This window comes from Vulpes vulpes, chromosome 12 (assembly GCF_048418805.1).
Source record: "Vulpes vulpes isolate BD-2025 chromosome 12, VulVul3, whole genome shotgun sequence".
Classification (NCBI taxonomy): Eukaryota; Metazoa; Chordata; class Mammalia; order Carnivora; family Canidae; genus Vulpes; species Vulpes vulpes.
The window spans coordinates 102,504,474-102,521,424 of NC_132791.1; the positions used below are offsets into that span (position 1 = coordinate 102,504,474).

The 16,951-nt window shown below is 64.5% G+C and overlaps 1 protein-coding gene across 4 annotated transcripts in view; it reads left to right on the forward strand.

Moving 5' to 3' along the window:
* IGSF9B (immunoglobulin superfamily member 9B) overlaps positions 1–16,951 on the forward strand; it is a 47,088-nt gene that overhangs the window by 12,161 nt on the left and 17,976 nt on the right. For 3 of the 4 annotated variants that reach the window (XR_011995747.1, XR_011995746.1, XM_072729296.1), the window contains exons 3-13: positions 1,563–1,709; positions 7,262–7,413; positions 7,618–7,735; positions 8,811–8,952; positions 9,158–9,303; positions 11,680–11,822; positions 12,072–12,212; positions 12,289–12,405; positions 12,731–12,881; positions 13,906–14,029; positions 16,341–16,516. Coding sequence is in view for 2 of the 4 variants with exons in the window: in XM_072729296.1 (XP_072585397.1) it covers positions 1,563–1,709; positions 7,262–7,413; positions 7,618–7,735; positions 8,811–8,952; positions 9,158–9,303; positions 11,680–11,822; positions 12,072–12,212; positions 12,289–12,405; positions 12,731–12,881; positions 13,906–14,029; positions 16,341–16,516 (1,557 nt within the window). In the remaining 2 variants the exon portion in view is untranslated. The remainder of the gene's footprint in view (positions 1–1,562; positions 1,710–7,261; positions 7,414–7,617; positions 7,736–8,810; positions 8,953–9,157; positions 9,304–11,679; positions 11,823–12,071; positions 12,213–12,288; positions 12,406–12,730; positions 12,882–13,905; positions 14,030–16,340; positions 16,517–16,951) is intronic. The other variant, XM_072729297.1, reaches the window with a different exon arrangement.

Consider the following 16,951-nt stretch of genomic DNA (forward strand, 5'->3'; position numbering starts at 1 on the left):
GAGCGTGTGTGTGAGCATCAGCATGTGAGCATGTGAGCATGAGTGTGAGTGGGAGCATGTGTGTGAGCGTGTGTGTGAGCATCAGCATGTGAGCATGTGAGCATGAGTGTGAGTGGGAGCATGTGTGTGTGAGCGTGAATGTTGTGCACATGATTGAGCAGTGTGAGCACGTGTGTCCTGAGCATGTGTGACCATTAGTGTGTGAATGTGAGTGTGAGCATGTGTGTGAGCATGCGAATGTTGTGAGCATGAGTGTGTGTGAGTGCTGTGCACGCGAGTGAGCAGTGTGAGAGCATGTGTGTGAGCATCAGTGTGTGTGAGTGAGTGTCTGAGTGGGAGCATGTGTGAGCATGTGTGTGCATGAGTGTTGAGTGTGTGTGCAAGTGCTGGATATGTGTGTGTGCGTGTGTGTGCACGTGAGCCTGAGTGTGACCATGAGGTGTGAGTGTGAGCGTGTGTCTAAGTGAGCATGAGGTGTGCAAGTGTGTATGTGTGAGCATGTGTGCCTGAGTGTGAGAGTGTTGTGAGCCTGTGTGTGAGAGCGTGAGTGTGAGCTGTGAGCGTGCGTGTGAGTGTGTGTGAGCAGGAGAGGTGTGTGTGTGTGTGTGCGCGCGAGTGCTGGGAGTGCTGGGATGCTAAAGGAAGGCAGGGAGATGGCAGGGCCTTGCTTCTGCATCTACTTCCCTTTACCCCGTCCTCCCTCGAGGCCCACCATGCGCTCTCTCTGTCTCTGTGTCGCTCTGGCGGCGGTTGGTTTTGACTCTAGTTTTTGAGTGGATTGTCAGTGTTGAGATGGGCGGGGTGAGGGCGGAGGCCGGGGGGAGGCCCGAATACAGGGTGAAGGACGAGGACGACTGGAGGGCGGAGGACAGGGTCGAGGGCAGAGGATGGGGTGAGGGCCCAGGACGGGGTGAGGGAGGAGGACGGTGTAAGGGAGGAGGTTGGGGGAAAGGACCAGGATGGGGTGAGGGACCAGGATGGGGTGAGGGAGGATGACGGGGTGAGGGAGGAGGTTGAGGTGAGGGACCAGGACGGGGTGAGGGAGGAGGACGGTGTAAGGGAGGAGGTTGGGGGGAAGGACCAGGATGGGGTGAGGGACCACGATGGGGTGAGGGAGGATGACGGGGTGAGGGAGGAGGTTGAGGTGAGGGACCAAGATGGGGTGAGGGACCAGGACAGGGTGAGGGAGGAGGACGGGATAAGGGAGGAGGTTGGGGGGGAAGGACCAGGATGGGGTGAGGGCCCAGGACGGGGTGAGGGAAGAGGTTGGGGTGAAGGACCAGGACGGGGTGAGGGCCCAGGATGGGGTGAGGGAGGAGGACAGGGTAAGGGAAGAGGATGGGGGAAGGACCAGGATGGGGTGAGGGAGGACGACGGGGTGAGGGAGGAGGATGGGGTGAGGGACCAGGCCGTCGGGGGGAGGCAAGGAGGCAGGACGAGGGCCCCAGGCAAGGCAGCGCACCGTCTCCTGTGCCCCCTGCCACCGGGGGGTGCCAGCCGCTCCCTGGGGGTCTGCTGGCGGCGCCGTGACGGCCCGTCCTGTCCCTGTCCCTGTCCCACAGGCCGGGCCAGCCTTCACGATAAAGCCTCCCTGCGGCTGGAGCAGGTTCGCTCTGAGGACCAGGGCTGGTACGAGTGCAAAGTGCTCATGCTGGACCAGCAGTATGACACCTTCCACAACGGCAGCTGGGTCCACCTCACCATCAACGGTGCGTCCGGGTCGCTTCCTGGGGCCGCGCGGGCCGGGGCCGGGGTGGGGGAGCACGGTCAGGGGAGGCCTGTTTCCCGACTCTTCTGTCCCTGCTGCGGAGATGAGTCGGCGGGGCTGGGCCCTGGTCAGCAGCTCCCACTGCCTGCCCCCTCGGGGGTCTCCTGGGGCCTCTGGGGCCCGTGGGGTGCACAGGATGGGCTTGTTGCGGGTGGGCGTCCTTGGAGGGAGCAGGGGATGTGGCTCGGGGAGACCGTGCCAGCCCAGGGGTGCCTTCCCGTGCTAGTGGCATTCTTGGGGTCCCAACACGACAGGGTTCCTTCCCAGGTTACTATTTTGGTTTCTTGTTCAGTATGTTCACGTGAGCGACACGTGGTGAGCGTCTGCTGTGCACTAGCGTGCACGAGGCGCTGGGAGGCGCTGGGGGAACGAGGGTGACGCAGCCCAGACGCGGTCCCTGCTCGTCCCGGGTTTGCCGTCTAGGAAACTAGGAATCCTGCGGAGCGTCCCCAGCTTACCGGCGCCCGGCGTTTACGGCGCCCACGAAGCGGATCCGCTGCGTGTTGACGATGCTTTTTGAGTGTTTGGACAAAGGCAGCAAAGCGCTTTGTGGGGGCGCCGGCGGCCTGGCCCCGAGCCTGGCCCTGCTGTGGGCGGGGGTGGGCGGGGGCCTGGGTCCGAGGCTGTGACCCCAGCAGGCGCTGGGCCCTTGTGTGTCCCCACGTGGGGAGTCTCGCGTGTCCCTGGGAGTCCTCCCTTGGGCGGAGATACTCCGGAGGAGCCAGGAGAAGCTGGAACCGTGCAGAGAAATCTGGAGAAGTGGCATGTGTGCTGTGGATGTGCCACACACAGCTTGGGTCCTTCTGGGTTTGGTGTCTGTGACTGTCGGCGCTGTGGGTGGGAGGGAGATTGCTGTCGCTCCTGGCCCGGAAGCTTCTCGCCGTGTCAGTCTGCCCGAGGGGTGGCCCTGCGTGCCCTGGCGCGTGGGCTCGGGCCGTGCTCCCCGGCGGGGCAGCCTCTCGGGGGCCAGGGAGGACGGGACGTGGCCGGGCGCCGGAGGCCCAGGGCTGATCCGGGCTGCCCGGTCCATGGGGAGCACTTGGCTCCTGTCCGGCGCCAGCGACTGATCGGAGGCTTATTTTAAGTCTTTGGTGCGCTGTCCCCACCACACAGCAAGCGTTTGAGTCACCTCCTTTTGATGCCAGCTGTTGTGTGTGCCGAGAATGAAAACTCATCTTAATATTAGCCCAAGCAAAACATAATTAGGAAGGTAAATCTGTTGCTAAAAGCTTCACTGACTGAACGCCGCGCCAAGAGGCCCCACGTCGAATCCTGAGGCTCTCGCGCCCCTCCCGCGCTGGGCTGGATCTCCACGCCCTTTCCCTTGCCTGCCTCCCGTCCCCCCGCAGCGTCCTAAGCCACCTGGTCAGCCACCTGGGTTGCGGCCGTGGCGGGGAGGCACTCCCACACCTGGGAAGTAGAATTTAGCTGGAAGTTGCGCGTCGTGTTCCCGGCCCGTCTGGGTTCGCCCGCGCGGAAGTCGGTTCTTGGAAGATTCCTGATTGCTCTGGCGGGGACGAGTGTGGGCCGGGACCCGAGAAGGTTGGGTCCAGGGCACGGAGTGAGAGCCGGGTGATGGCAGGCGGCCATCTGCAGAGGCGGCAGGAGGACGGGACCGTCTTGCGCCGCGTCTGGGCCGCGAGTTGCCTGTGGGGCTGACGCTGGCCCTCCTCCTCCTTGGGACAGGGAAGCGAGGACCTCAGAGGAGCACGTCGAGGCCGGGAGGCCGTCGCACAGGCAGGTCTTCAGCGTGGACCGTGCAGAGGCCTGCGGTAGTGTGAGGGTGCTCGCGGCGCCGGTACTTACGCCGTGGGGCGCAACCTGGATCCTGGCTTTTGGGGTTGGCGTGAGTGACCCGCACACCTGGGCCTGGACACGGGGCTGCAGTGCTCTTTGTCTCATAATGAAATGAAGTAATGCACACATGCCCACGCACAGATACACGTGCACACACATGCATGTGTGTACACACCCGTGGCACATATGCACACATACGCACACATGCGTGCACACAGCCCACACATAGATGCATGCACACACATGTGTGCACACGCGCACACACATGCCCATGCACAGATGCACATGCAGTGCACACCCACCCATGTGCACATGCACACTTGCATGTACACACATATGCAGGCCCATGCACACACCCATGCACAGATGCACACGTATAAACATGTGCGTGCACACACGTTCATGCACAGACACATGCACACTCAAACGCACACACGTGCACACACACCCACGCACAGATGCACACGTACACACATGCACATGCGCCCATACAGGAGTGCACACACCCACGTGCACACAGATGCACACGTACACACATGCACATGTGCTCACACGTGTGCACGCACAGCCATGTGCACACTCAGATGCACACGTACACACCTGCACATGTGCTCACACATGTGTGCACACGCCCATGTATGCATGTGCCCACATGCATGTATCCACACGTGTGCACACCCACCCACACACAGATGTGCACGTGCACACACGCACATGCCCACGCGCTCACACGTGTGCACACACGCCCACACACAGATGCACACGTACACACACGGCCATGCAGATGCACATGCATGTGCACACACGCAAACTCACATGCACACACACGCCCATGCATAGATGCACACACACGCACCCCTTGAGTGTTTCTCCTGTGGCAGGCTGTGGGGATACAGCAGTGGGGTGGGTGGAACCCAGACCCGGAAGGCCGCACACAGTTGCCGCAGGGCCTTGGGGAAACGGGAGGGGGAGCTTCCGTGAGGGGGCCCTTGCGGAGAGCGGACTGGGGAGCAGGACTTACCCAGCTCAGGGCTGGCAGGTGCAGAGGGGCCTTCCAGGCAAAGGGAACAGCGTGCCTGGAAGCCCAGAGGAAGGGAGTCGGTACTCCGGGAAGGCGGCCAGGCTGTTCCGAGGGAGGTGTCGGCGGAAAGGCTAAGGACGTGGTGCCCTCTGCCGCAGGCGCCAGGACCAGGGCCCGCACACCCTGGGACGCCTTCCCTTACCAGGAGCCCAGCTCCCAAACGGGGAGAACACAACACGCACCTTCCAGGTGAGGGCTCTCTCCCTTCATCCCCCTCCTCCACCCCGAGTTCTGAGGGCGAATATTTCCTTTATGGGTGGAGAGAGCCTGTACTGCCCACACACCGTTGCTTCCAAACCAGAATGCTCAGTGTCAGGCATTTTCTGACGGAGATCACCTCTGGAAAATGAAAGGCCCGTGAGAAATTAGAATTACAAATGGTCTCATTCTCCGTCTGTGTTTTCCCGAAGACCAGTTGGGTGGAAACAAACCCAATTATGCCTTTATCACATAGAAAATACCCCAAAAGCCCAAGCCAAGTCTTGCTTTAGGTTGGTGAATTACTTGGAGGAAAGGCCAGCCTATTTCTAACCTGCACTATTAATTATAGGGCACTTGTAAAAAAAGAATTAAGCCTGGAAATGCAGCTGGCACGCTAACACCTAATTCTGTAAATAATCGAGAGTCAAACCATTATTTTCCTGAAAACTCGAGATTGTTCAGAGTACTTTCCTGATTAGCACCTAAATAATAAAGTAATTATGTAATTAGTAATTAATTTGTCACTTCAGGACGTAATTTAATTTATTTTCTTTTCTTTTAAGCTTGACACCGGAGGTAATAGAGGCTGTGGCTGTATTAACTGTATTTTGAGGGGCGGGCTTGGCAAGAGGGGCTCTGTTGGAGATGCACACGTTCCAGGGCAGGAGGAGAGGCCTGGGAGCTGAGATTCCTGAATCCCTTTGTCAGGATTGGGAAGGCTGTTTGCCATCATTTTTATTAGATTAGACGTTGGATGAGGATTGATGCACTTGAAGGGCGACCGTTGTGTGAGTTCTGTGCGAGATGAAGGATGCTTGATTCACTCAGTATCCACGCCCGCCCCGAGCCCTGGAGCCCCCGCGTGCCCCTGCGTGCCCCTGCGTGCCCACGCTGAGCCAAGGGCTCTGGAAGTGACTGAAGAAAGTGGTCATGTCACGGTCTGGCCCCTGGGAGGTTTTATGGGTTTGAACGTGCGTGGTCTGTAGGTAGGTGTGTGTCTGCGTGTACGCTTCGTCCGTCCGTCCCTTCAACACGCATTTGCCGCGTGCTCTCTTACGTGCCAGGAACTGTGCTGGAAGCTGGGCGTGCAGTGAGATGGACAGAAAAGCTCTTTGTTCTCAGGGACAGTCCATGATCGTGGCTTTAAGGAGAATTAAGGAGTCCAAGGGGGTGGAGAATGCTGGAAGCTGGGTCACGCACGTAAGGCAGAGATGGCGTTCTAGCAAAGATTTGCCTGAACCAGAGGAGCGAGGTCTGGGTACAGACAGGACAGCAGAGGCCAAGGCCCTGCGGTAGGAAGACCAGGATGGCCGGTGGGCTGGTGCGCAGGGAAGGGGGTACGCGGTAGCAGACGGGTGGGCGAGTGAGGGGCGGCGGGACCCAGTCTCAGGCACTCCGGCTGGTTCTCTGGAGAGGCCATAGCGCCTGAGCGTCCCGGAGGTCTCAGGTGTCTGGGGAGGTGGTGCCGTGAGAGTGATGGTGGGAGAGCCAGCCTTCCACGCCTGCTGACGTGGGGAGATGCCTTTCACACACTTTGTCTCTTATTCCTCCCTCGATCCTGGAGGGCCCCCTGTAGGTAGAGCCCTGGGGGGGCCGGGAGTAACGTGCCGGCTACCCCACCAGTGGGGCGAGCACTTTAACTGGGGCTTGACCTCAAGATGAGCTGCACTTGTGCCGCCCCCGCCTGGCCCGGGCCCCAGGGCTGGGGTCCCCGGTGGGGCCTCCTGCTGGTCCACAGGGGACGTGGACCCGGTTGACTCTCCAGGCAGCTTGCACGGACGAGCTGAGGCTGTGACAGCTGCGGGTGCGTATCTGAACCGGGTGGAACTTTGGTCTAAGCTCCAGTCTGCGCAGGTGGAGGTGGGGGGACCAGGTGCAAACTCCGGAGAGCGCTCAGAAGGGAGTCGCCCTGTCTTTTTGCTGGATGTTGGGAGGATGCTGGTAAGGGAGGAGCGGAAAGGGAGGATAGTGCAGGATGCTCACGGGATCCCCCACAGCAGCCAGGCCGGCGGTCGCTGTGGGCCCAGGGGGAGCTCAGATAGCAGGTGCCTTGGAAGTGGGGCCTGGTGGGGGGTGGGGGTGGGGGGGGCGGTGGGCATGTCAGGGGGGACGGGGGGAGGACCAGGGAGGACGGAGCTGGTGTGCGCAGGCTGCGCGAGAGCTCCTGTCCGTGCGGGGCACAGAGGCTCAGCAAACCCCTGGGGGCTGTGCATCAGCCCAGTAGGCCCGGCGAAGGTCAGCGATGTGCACCCCGCCAGGCGCACTTTAGACTTTGGGTCTTGCCTCCCTGTGTAAGACTCCCGGGCACGGGGCTAGCCTGTGTCCCCGTTCCTCCACGTGCCCCAGCACCTCGTGAGGCTCTCGTGGGCACATGGCGCGGTGCCGGGCTAGCGCCATCCTGCGTCTCTCTGCAGCCCCTCCCACCTTCACGGAAACACCCCCCCAGTACATCGAGGCCAAGGAGGGTGGCAGTGTGACCATGACCTGCACAGCTTTTGGGAACCCCAAGCCCATTGTCACCTGGCTCAAGGAGGGGACACTCCTAGGTGCTAGTGGGAAATACCAGGTAAGCGTGGTCCTCCTGGCTTACCCTTCCTTCGCCCCGGCCCTCCCTCCACGACGGCTTCCCACTTCCCGTGACCTGTGTGCTCGGAGGGAGAGGGGCAGGAGGTGCCTGGCTCCGTGTGCCCCCAGTGCTCCATGCCCACCTGGGACTGGCGTTGCTGGGGCCCCACGGGGGGTACTGAGCTCCATCTCCCCTTGGCCCCAGGTGAGTGATGGCAGCCTGACGGTGACGTCGGTCAGCAGAGAGGACAGAGGTGCCTACACCTGTCGTGCATATAGCATCCAGGGGGAGGCCGTCCACACCACCCACCTGCTTGTCCAAGGTGAGAGCGCTTTCTCTCCTCTCTGTGCCCCAGACCTTTCGCAGGGCCTCCCGGCCCATCTGAGGTGCTCTGGGGTTTCCCCAGGGCACGGCTGGGGTGGCTGGAGAGGTGGGCAGCCCGTGGGGACCGGGGTGGGCTCCCCCTGACTGTCATGTAGCTCGCGGCAGGTGGCACTGTGTCGAGTGGGTTTTGGGTTTCCCCATCTGTCCACATAGTGTCCTGCTGTGCCTCACTCTTCCCGGGGGAGGGGGCGTCCCTCAGGCTCCCACCCATGGGTGATGGCGTCCGTAAATCTAGACAGACCCCAGGCGTTTGGACAGTACCGAGGGCGTGGGCAGAGCCGGGGTCCGCACGGTCAGCCCCGGGACGTCGCCATGTGCCCCCCAAGAGGTGGATTCGGGCACTGGGGAGGCTGGCTGGGCCGCCAGGGCTGCCGGGGCCGAGTCCTCTCTGTCTCCCTCAACTGGCAGTGCCACCCAGGTCCCTCTGCTGCCAGGAGAGCCGCCCCCTCAGGATGCGGCCAGCGCCAGGAGGCCTGGGGTCTCCCCCCATCTTGACTCCGCTTGCCCCTGCCTCTCCCCCCATCTGCCTCCCTGACCTCCGGCTGCTAAGCGGCACCAGCGTCTTCACTGCTTCAGAGGCCAGATCCTTGCTCAGGACTGAGAGGAGTGGCCTTTGCCCTCCTTTGAGTCCCCCGCTCGGGTTCTGGAGGGCAGGTCGGGGCGTGGGGGGTCGGATGGCCGGTCTGGGAGCCCGGGTTTTATGGAGGCCACATGCCTGGCGGGGGTGCAGGTGTGCCCAGGCAGGGGCCTGCAGCTGGCGCGGAGGGGGGGTGGGGGGGCATGTCGTGACCCTGCCCCAGGACCTTTGCATCTGTTGGGTCTGTCAGGAGACTGAGAACCTAAGCCCTGGCGGCCGCTAGGGGGGCATCTCCACGACAGCTCCCTCCCCGGGGTCCAGACACCCCGTCCTGCGGCCCCGCGGGCCCGGCTGGGAGGCCTCAGAGCTGTTGCTCTCCCCTCCTGCACCACGTAAGGTCCTGTTTGTTTCCTGTCCGCCCCCCCCTCCCCCCCAGGGCCTCCGTTCATTGTTTCGCCTCCTGAGAACATCACGGTCAACATCTCCCAGGATGCGCTGCTCACCTGCCGGGCAGAGGCGTACCCTGGCAACCTCACCTACACCTGGTACTGGCAGGATGAGAACGTCTACTTCCAGAAGTGAGCGAGCTGCCCTGCCCTGTGGGGTCCCCAGCCACCCGGCCTCCCAGGGGCGGGGCCTCTGAGCGGGGCGGCCACAGTGGCCCTGGGGCACGGGGAGCCTGCAGCGGGGTGGCCGCCCCCGAGGCCTGGCCCTGCTGGCTCGGAGGGATCCTCTTCCCCTCCGTGCCGACCCGCCCCTGCTTGTCTCCTTGTGGGTTCGCAGCGACCTGAAGTTGAGAGTGCGGATCTTGATCGACGGGACCCTGATCATCTTCCGGGTGAAGCCTGAGGATGCCGGGAAGTACACCTGCGTCCCCAGCAACAGCCTGGGGCGCTCCCCTTCTGCCTCGGCGTACCTAACCGTGCAGTGTGAGTAGGGATGGGCGGCGGCCACACGTGGTGGGGTTCCCGAGAGGCCGGCCCCGTGGGCACCCTCGAGAGTGAGGGTCACTGGACGGGGTGGGGCGGAGGCCTGACGGGACGCAGGGGGAGACCAAGGCCCGGGCTGCTGGGCCGAGGGAGGGTAGCTCTGGTCGGGCCGAGGATGCCCTGTGAGCCGGGCTCCGTGGGGGCTCTGGGATGGGCAGACCCGAGCGGTCGTGCCTGTGCCGGTGACTGGCCCACCCTCCCCCTGGACCGTGAGCGAGATGCTCTCTGGCGCTTCTACCCTCAGGTGTGCGAGGGAGGGCAGGTGCACGTGGTGTTGGCTTAGGCTTCCTGCCAGCCCCGCGCGTCCCCCGCCGTGGACGGGCGTTCGGGGAGGAGGGGGCAGACCGTCTCCTGGGGCCACTGGGCCCGGGGCCTCCGACACCCGGCTCGCCCTTGGCTCTCTGCTCGCTCTTCTCCGGAGCTGCCAGGGATCCAAATGGATGGGCCGCCCCTCACGCCAGCACAGCCGAGGGCTTTTGTGCAAAAGCACAATAATTCAGTTGCTCATCTTGAATCCGTCAGCGTCGTCCGTGCCTTCCCACCCCCTGGCAAGCGGTGGTGAGACAGAGAGAGGAGGACGAGCGACGAGGATTAATGACTTCCTTTGGTTTGCGGATGGCCCTGTTGCTGTGACTGGGGGCGACAGGCTCCCCATCGCGTGAGGGCTGGTGCGGGACGCGGGACAGTGGCTCGCCCCCAGGGGCGGCCGGGCCAGCACCGAGCTGCGGGCGAGCGCCACAGCGGAGACCCTGGGCCGCGGGGCGGGTCTTCCGAGGCCTCTGCACGGCTGCTGCGCCCCAGGCTGGTGACTGTCCCGTGAGTGGCTGCCGCGGCGTCGGGACCAGGCCAGCCTGCGAGCCCTGCTCCGCCGCTCACCGCACACGGTCGCCGTGTCGGTGTCGATGTGGCGGTTCTGGCCGCGCGGGCCAAGGTGTCCCCGTGCCGCCCCTGCCGTTGGCCGTCGTCAGCAGCGGACGGGCTCTCGGCGCGATGTCCCGAGTCCCCGGGCGTCGAAGACCCTGAGGCCCAAGAAACAATGTGACGTGACTGGGACGTCGGGCCAGTCCCGCCCAGACCTGCAGTCAGGAACACGGTTTACATGCGACTTTGCCAGTGCCCTGCACTGGGCTGGGCCTTTGTGAAGGGGCCTGGGAAGGGACGGGCCCACCTGCAGGAGCAGAGACCCGAGGGGCGGCCTCCGGAGGAAGACGAGTCCAGGCGGGAGGAAGCCCCACGGGGGAAGCCGTGGGCTGCCGTGCCCTCCCCGTGCCTCCCCGTGTCCCCCCGGTGCCATCTCCCGCTCCCGCGTGTCCCTTTTTACCTCCTTCTTGCCTCCAAGGAGAATCCGGGATGGGGGGAGGGGCGAGGTTTTCAGGTGGGTGAGACAAGGATCTTTATTTCTGCTAAAAAGTGGTTGTTCAGAGGATTTCCCATTCATAAACCTTTTGAAGATCTTGGAGAAAAAAAAACCCCTACATACAAAAGTAGGAAGCTGTGTCTAAATATACACCTCGGCCTGGTATTTATGTAATGCTGTTCTCTGAAGAGCTCCGAGTGCTCATTCATTCTCGCCGCCTCACGGGAAGTTCTGGATCTTTCTCCCTGGTAGCCCTCGGGGGACGTTGGGCAAAGAGTTGAAAGGTGATGAGTCACCCACATCACAGGAAGCACTGCGCGCTCTTCTCCCGGGGACCGCCGAGGTCGATTCTTCATCCCAACCACATGGAAGGGAAACTGAGGCTGGGGGGGTTGGACAGCGAGCACCATGGAGAGGAGAGAAAAGAAGCGCCACTGGTCCCACCTCGCAGCACCTGGTGCCTAGGGTGACGCTCCTCTTCGGCTTAGGGCGTGGATGGAGAGGTCGGAGAGGTCAGAAGACCCCGAGCCCGGGTCGAGGAGCTGCTGCTGGGGGGTGCGGTCAAATGTCCACTTGGAGTTTGGGGTCCGGGGGAGGAGCCTCTGGAGCCCTTGCTGTGCCAGGAGCATCGGAGGAGCGTCTGGCTGGGGCCAGCTCCGGGGCCTCCTGACTGGAAACAGGACTCGTGGGGGACGCCGGCGGCGGGCAGCCTGCACGGCCCCTGGGGCATCCGTCTTGTCCCTCGTGGTGGCCGGCAACTGGCCCCATTGGGAGCACTGGGGACACGTGGTGCTTACTGGACGGGGGAGGGGGTGGGGGTGGGGGGTGGCAGGCCCTGGGAGGCGCGCCGTCTGTGTGGCCCCTGGGCCGGGGTGCGCAGGGCCCTGGCCGCTGCCTGGGATCCTCGCTCCTGCACGTCCTTGTGCCCTCGTGTCTCACCCCACATTGTCACCCTGCAGACCCAGCCCGCGTCCTCAACATGCCCCCTGTCATCTACGTGCCCGTGGGAATTCACGGCTACATCCGCTGCCCTGTGGACGCAGAGCCGCCAGCCACCGTGGTCAAGTGGAACAAGGATGGCCGCCCGCTGCAGGTCGAGAAGGTGCTAGAGGGAAGCCCGTGGGGTCCCAGCGCTGCGCGCCTCCCGATGGCCAAGGCTGCCCCCGAGGGTCCGGTTCCCTGCCCGGGCTCCTGCACTCCCCACCCCACCTCTGGGGGTGCAAAGCTGCTTGGGGGGGGTGGTCTGCGGGGCCTGAGCCCTTGGCCCAGGCTGGCTGCTGCTCTGCCCGGCCCGGCCGGCCAGAGCCCCTGCCCTGACCCTGGCTCCCCGCTGTGCTGTCTGCTTGGGCAGAACCTGGGCTGGACCCTGATGGAGGATGGCTCCATTCGGATTGAGGAGGCCACAGAGGAGGCCCTTGGCACTTACACCTGTGTGCCTTACAACACCCTGGGGACCATGGGCCAGTCTGCTCCCGCGCGGCTTGTCCTGAAGGTGAGTCCGGGGCTGAGCGGCCGTGGAGCGGGTGCCCCGAGCGCTGGGCGTCACGAGGTGGCCGTGTCCTCCCTAGGACCCCCCGTATTTTACGGTGCTACCAGGCTGGGAATATCGGCAGGAGGCTGGCCGGGAGCTGCTCATTCCCTGCGCCGCCGCGGGGGACCCCTTCCCCGTCATCACGTGGAGAAAGGTACCCCCGGGTTCTGGAGCCTGGGAAGTGGGGCGGCTGGGGGGGGCGGGCAGTGAGGGGGAGAGGAGAGGACGGGGCTTGGTGGGGGGAGGGGGGGAGGGGAGGAGCAGGTTGCGGGGCCTGGTAGCAGCTCTGCTGGGAGAAGGTGGGGTGCAGAGGAGCGGGGTGGGCCCCCTGCGGGAGGGGCAGCAGGGGCGGGCTGAGACTTGGGGTGCCCCTTGCTCCTCCAGCCTCTGACGTGTGGGTGGCTTCTCTTCCTCCCTGCTGACCTGGCTCCTCCCCTGGTGCCCTGCCCTGCCTTCCTCCTGCCCCCTTGTTGGCCAAGGTAGGGAAGCCCAGCAGAAGCAAGCACAACGCCCTGCCCAGCGGGAGCCTCCAGTTTCGAGCCCTGAGTAAGGAGGACCACGGGGAGTGGGAGTGCATCGCCACCAACGTGGTCACCAGCATCACTGCCAGTACCCACCTGACTGTCATCGGTACGGGGGCTGCAGGCAGGAGGGCTGCGGTCTGGGTGCTGCACACGGTTGCCCACTCTGGGTGCTGTGCACAGTCGCCTGCTCTGGGTGCTGCGCACAGTCTGCCCGCTCTGGGTGCTGCACACAGTCACCTGCTCTGGGTGCTGCGCACGGTTGCCCGCTCTGGGCGTCTCTCCTGAATCGGCCCGCCTCGGAACTGGAAGCCTGCCACGTGCAGCCCTAGCCCTCTAGACGCTGCCCGAGGGAAGGGGCCAGGGGGCCTGTCCTGGGGGATCTTCCTCGGGCGAGATGCCCCCAGCAACACCCCCAGGCAGACTGAGGCACATGCGTGGGCAGGAGCAGCTGCTGGGGGTCTGTGTCCAGAGCCTGGGAGGGGTCTCAGGAGGGCCCAGCGTGGAGGTTCCTGGTGCTGCCACATCCCCATGTAGCCGCCCACGGGCAGAGGCGGTGGCGCCAACCGAGGCCAAGGCAGCAGGTGTTGCCGCCGTCTCAGGCCCTGTACCCGGTGGTGCCCGTCCCCTATAACCCAAGGCGAGAGCGGATAGCCCGGTGCACCCCGTAGGGCCCGGGCCTGGCATGGGTCGCACACCTCGCGGGCATCGCACCACCGGGCAGCGCGGGCTCAGGACGCACAGGCGGGAAGCTCTTAACAGTCGTGTTGCGCGGCCTGTCACACTGGCGGTCGGGTGGTTTGTGGCTCTCGTGGGGCCCGAGGACCTGGCGGGTCGGGGGCTTTCTGGCTTTGCCTGTGAGCTCCGGGGAGAGTGTGTGCTCGGGGGGAGCCCAGGACTTTGGCCCGGGGTGACGCAGGCTCCGGGTTCCCTTTGCTCAGGCCGAGTGCTCCGGGAGGCACGGGGCGGGTTTCCTGCCGCAGCCCTGCTGCGCGGGCGTCGGTTCCTCCAGGGTCCCTGAGGGCCCCGAGCGCCCCCCTTGGGCACTACCCTCGACACCACGCGGTGCCGCTGCGGCCCAGCTCGCTGGGCCCAGCTCGTTTCGGTCTGAGAGGACTCCGCTTGGTCTCCAGGCACCAGCCCCCATGCCCCGGGCAGTGTCCGGGTCCAGGTCTCCATGACAACTGCCAACGTGTCCTGGGAGCCAGGCTATGATGGAGGATTCGAGCAGACATTCTCAGTTTGGTACGGACCTCTGTGAGTCACCCCCGCATGCTTTGCTCTCTGCTTCTCCCTCCCCGACCCTCGACTTCAGGCAGCCCCCTGGGGGGTGTAGACGTTAGGAGGAGGAGACGGTTCTTGGCCTGCTAGGCCTCCCGGCCGCGAGGTGTGTGGACGCGGTGACTAGGTCTCGGGGATTCCGGGCCCTCTCTGCCTTCCAGCCTGGAAGGTTTGGGACGCCAGCTTAGCTTGTGGCCCGACGTGACCACTGGCCTCTGTTGCTCCTTCCCCAGCTTATCTCCCGGCCCCCTTTTGTGTCCTTGGATCATGCTCCTTTGAGGTTCCTCTGGCCTCTGGAGTCTGGAGGAGACTCCGGATCTTCAAGGGCGTTGTGAAATGGCCGGCAGGAGGCCTGGACTCTAATTGTTATGCCGTGGCTTCCCCAGGGGTTCCAGGAACCCGTTGGAAGTGGTGCTTGCCTTCGGGCCTGGTCTTCAGCATCTCCTTTCCTCCAGGACCCTGTGTCTCTATCTGTGTTTATGTCTCTCCTGCTCAGTTGGCCGGATGTAGCGATGGGAGATCTTTGCCCGAACCTCGGGGGTAGGCTAGGGAATCTCACAGATGCACAAATCAGGCTGAGGTTGGGCTGAGGCCGGGGGCACCGCAGGGGTGGAGGGGGGACCCGTAGCTGAGCTCCTTCCCGATCCCCACGGAATTCCCTCCCTGTCCTGAGCCGGGGACCGGCCCCTGCAGCGTGGGACACCGCTGAGCAGGAGGATGGGTCCGCTCACGTCCTCCTTTCAGACCTGCCTCATCTGGGGGTGCACACGTAGTCAGGCTCACCTGGAGCCTGGGAGGGAGGAGACACCCCTGCAGAGGGCAACGCAGGGACATTCAGGGAAGGTCCTCGATGCGCTTCTTGACAGCCGGGGAGCTGCCCCATCTCCCGCCATCAAACATGGGGCCCGTGCCCCGAGCTTCCCAGGGGCCCGAGCTCTGGATGGGCGGGTTCCCTGGGCCTCCGGGGGGAGTGTGGGGGGCTCTGCGAGTTGCAGCCAGAACATCCTCCCACCTTTACCTCTGCTCCTCCTGAGGCAGGGGGCAGGGGCGGCGGGGGGCACAACTCCGCAGGTGGCTCTGCAAGCATCGCTGTGAGGCCAGGTGGCTGAGTGTCCAGGGCAGAGCGTTTGGCCGGGCTGAGCCGTGTCTGGGGACAGCCAAGTGGCAGGTGTGGGCGTAGATGGGGTTTCCCTCACTGCTTGCGGTCCTGCTCCACGCTGCTGCTCATCTGCACCGCTCTGTTACACTCCGCTCACTTGCTTTGGTGCGGGGGGGGGGGGGGGGGGGGGGGGGGGGGGCTGGGTGGTTGTGAAGTGGGGGAGGTCGCCTCCCCCCCTCACTGAGTGGCTCTGACTCCCGGGACTGACTCAGACGTTTGGCACTAGCTTCCTTTCTCGGCTGTGCTTTCTGCTGCCTCAGCGTCCAGGGTGGTGAGCCCTTCCTTGCGGGGGGAGCCTGCTGGGGGCGGGCGGGCGTCCACCAGGCGGCTGGGGGAAACGGAGGAGGCCAGGGAAACGGACGAGGCCGGCCGGCCGGGTCCCGCGGGGTGATGTCTCCTCCCCGTGGCGAGGCCGGGGCACTGCACCTGCACACAGGCCGCGGCCGAGCCAGGTGAGGTGGGCGGTCTGCAGCAAGGTCTGCAGCAAGGCCTCACCCTCGCCCCAGGGCATCTCCATGCTGGGGACCACCCCCCCATGGTGAGTTCTAACCGTTAAAGCCTGAAGGATCCTTGTGCTCACCATGGGGAAACCCCTGCTTATTTTCGTCACACGCCCTCGGCTTCCTCAGATGACTCAAACCTGCTCGGGGCCGGGGAGCCGTCTGGCTTCCCTGACGCCCCAGCATGGGCTGCCCCAGGGGACGGGGGGGGGGGGGGGGGGCGGTGTTCTTCCCCTGGGTCGCTGCCGCTCGCTGTCCAACGATGGCCCCTGCCTTGCTCCCGGAGCCTGGACCCTCCCGAGGCAGAGCCACTATCGGGGTGGTGCTCGGGGCGACGCTGTCCCCAGATGCACTTGCTACTTCGACCGGGGCCTTGAGCACCACGTATACCTAAGGGTCCCGTTCGTAGCAGCGGTACTGGCCGTGGCTGGCGACCTGCGTTCTGGGACTGGCACGGCCACGTTGGGTAGGTCACCCCGCCTTGGTCGGCACCCGTCTCCGTGCCGACGCCCCGGGAGGCCAGGTCTGTCCGCCGCCGCCTCCTGGAGGACCTTGCACGCGCGCCTGTGTCTCCAGTGTGACCCACCCCACCCCCTCGTCCCCGATCCTCTCTCTTTCTTTCGGCCAGGATGAAGCGGGCGCAGTTTGGGCCGCACGACTGGCTGTCTTTGCCCGTGCCGCCGGGACCCAGCTGGCTGCTGGTGGACGCGCTGGAGCCCGAGACGGCCTACCAGTTCAGCGTCCTGGCCCAGAACAAGCTGGGAACGAGCGCCTTCAGTGAGGTGGTCACTGTGAACACTTTAGGTGAGGGCCGCAGGCTGCGCGGCTGTGGGGGCTTCCCGGGGAGCCGGGTGGGCCACTGCCGACCGCGTGCTCTGTGCCGTTGTGCGGGGCTTGCCCCGGCCCGGATGCCTTGTCCCCCGTCGCAGCGCTCGGGGCCGGGTTCCCGTCTGGAAGAGGCTTGGCATTTGTCCTTCCTTGCCAGGCCGGGGCTTTGCAACGTCCCGTGGCTTTGCAGGGCAGGCTCGGAGGCGCTCCCCTGTCTGCCCTTCCCGATTCCTTCCTTTGGCCTTGGCCTCACTTGCTGGCGGGCGTGTGGCCGGTTCTTGCCATCGACTCCTGGTCCTCCGTGGGCTCCAGGGCTCCGTCCATGCCGCGCGAACAGGGGCGCCCCTCCGGCCCGCCCCGGGGCCTCTGCTGCCTCCAGGGCCTGCGGCTCTGATGGGACACTCGGCCCCG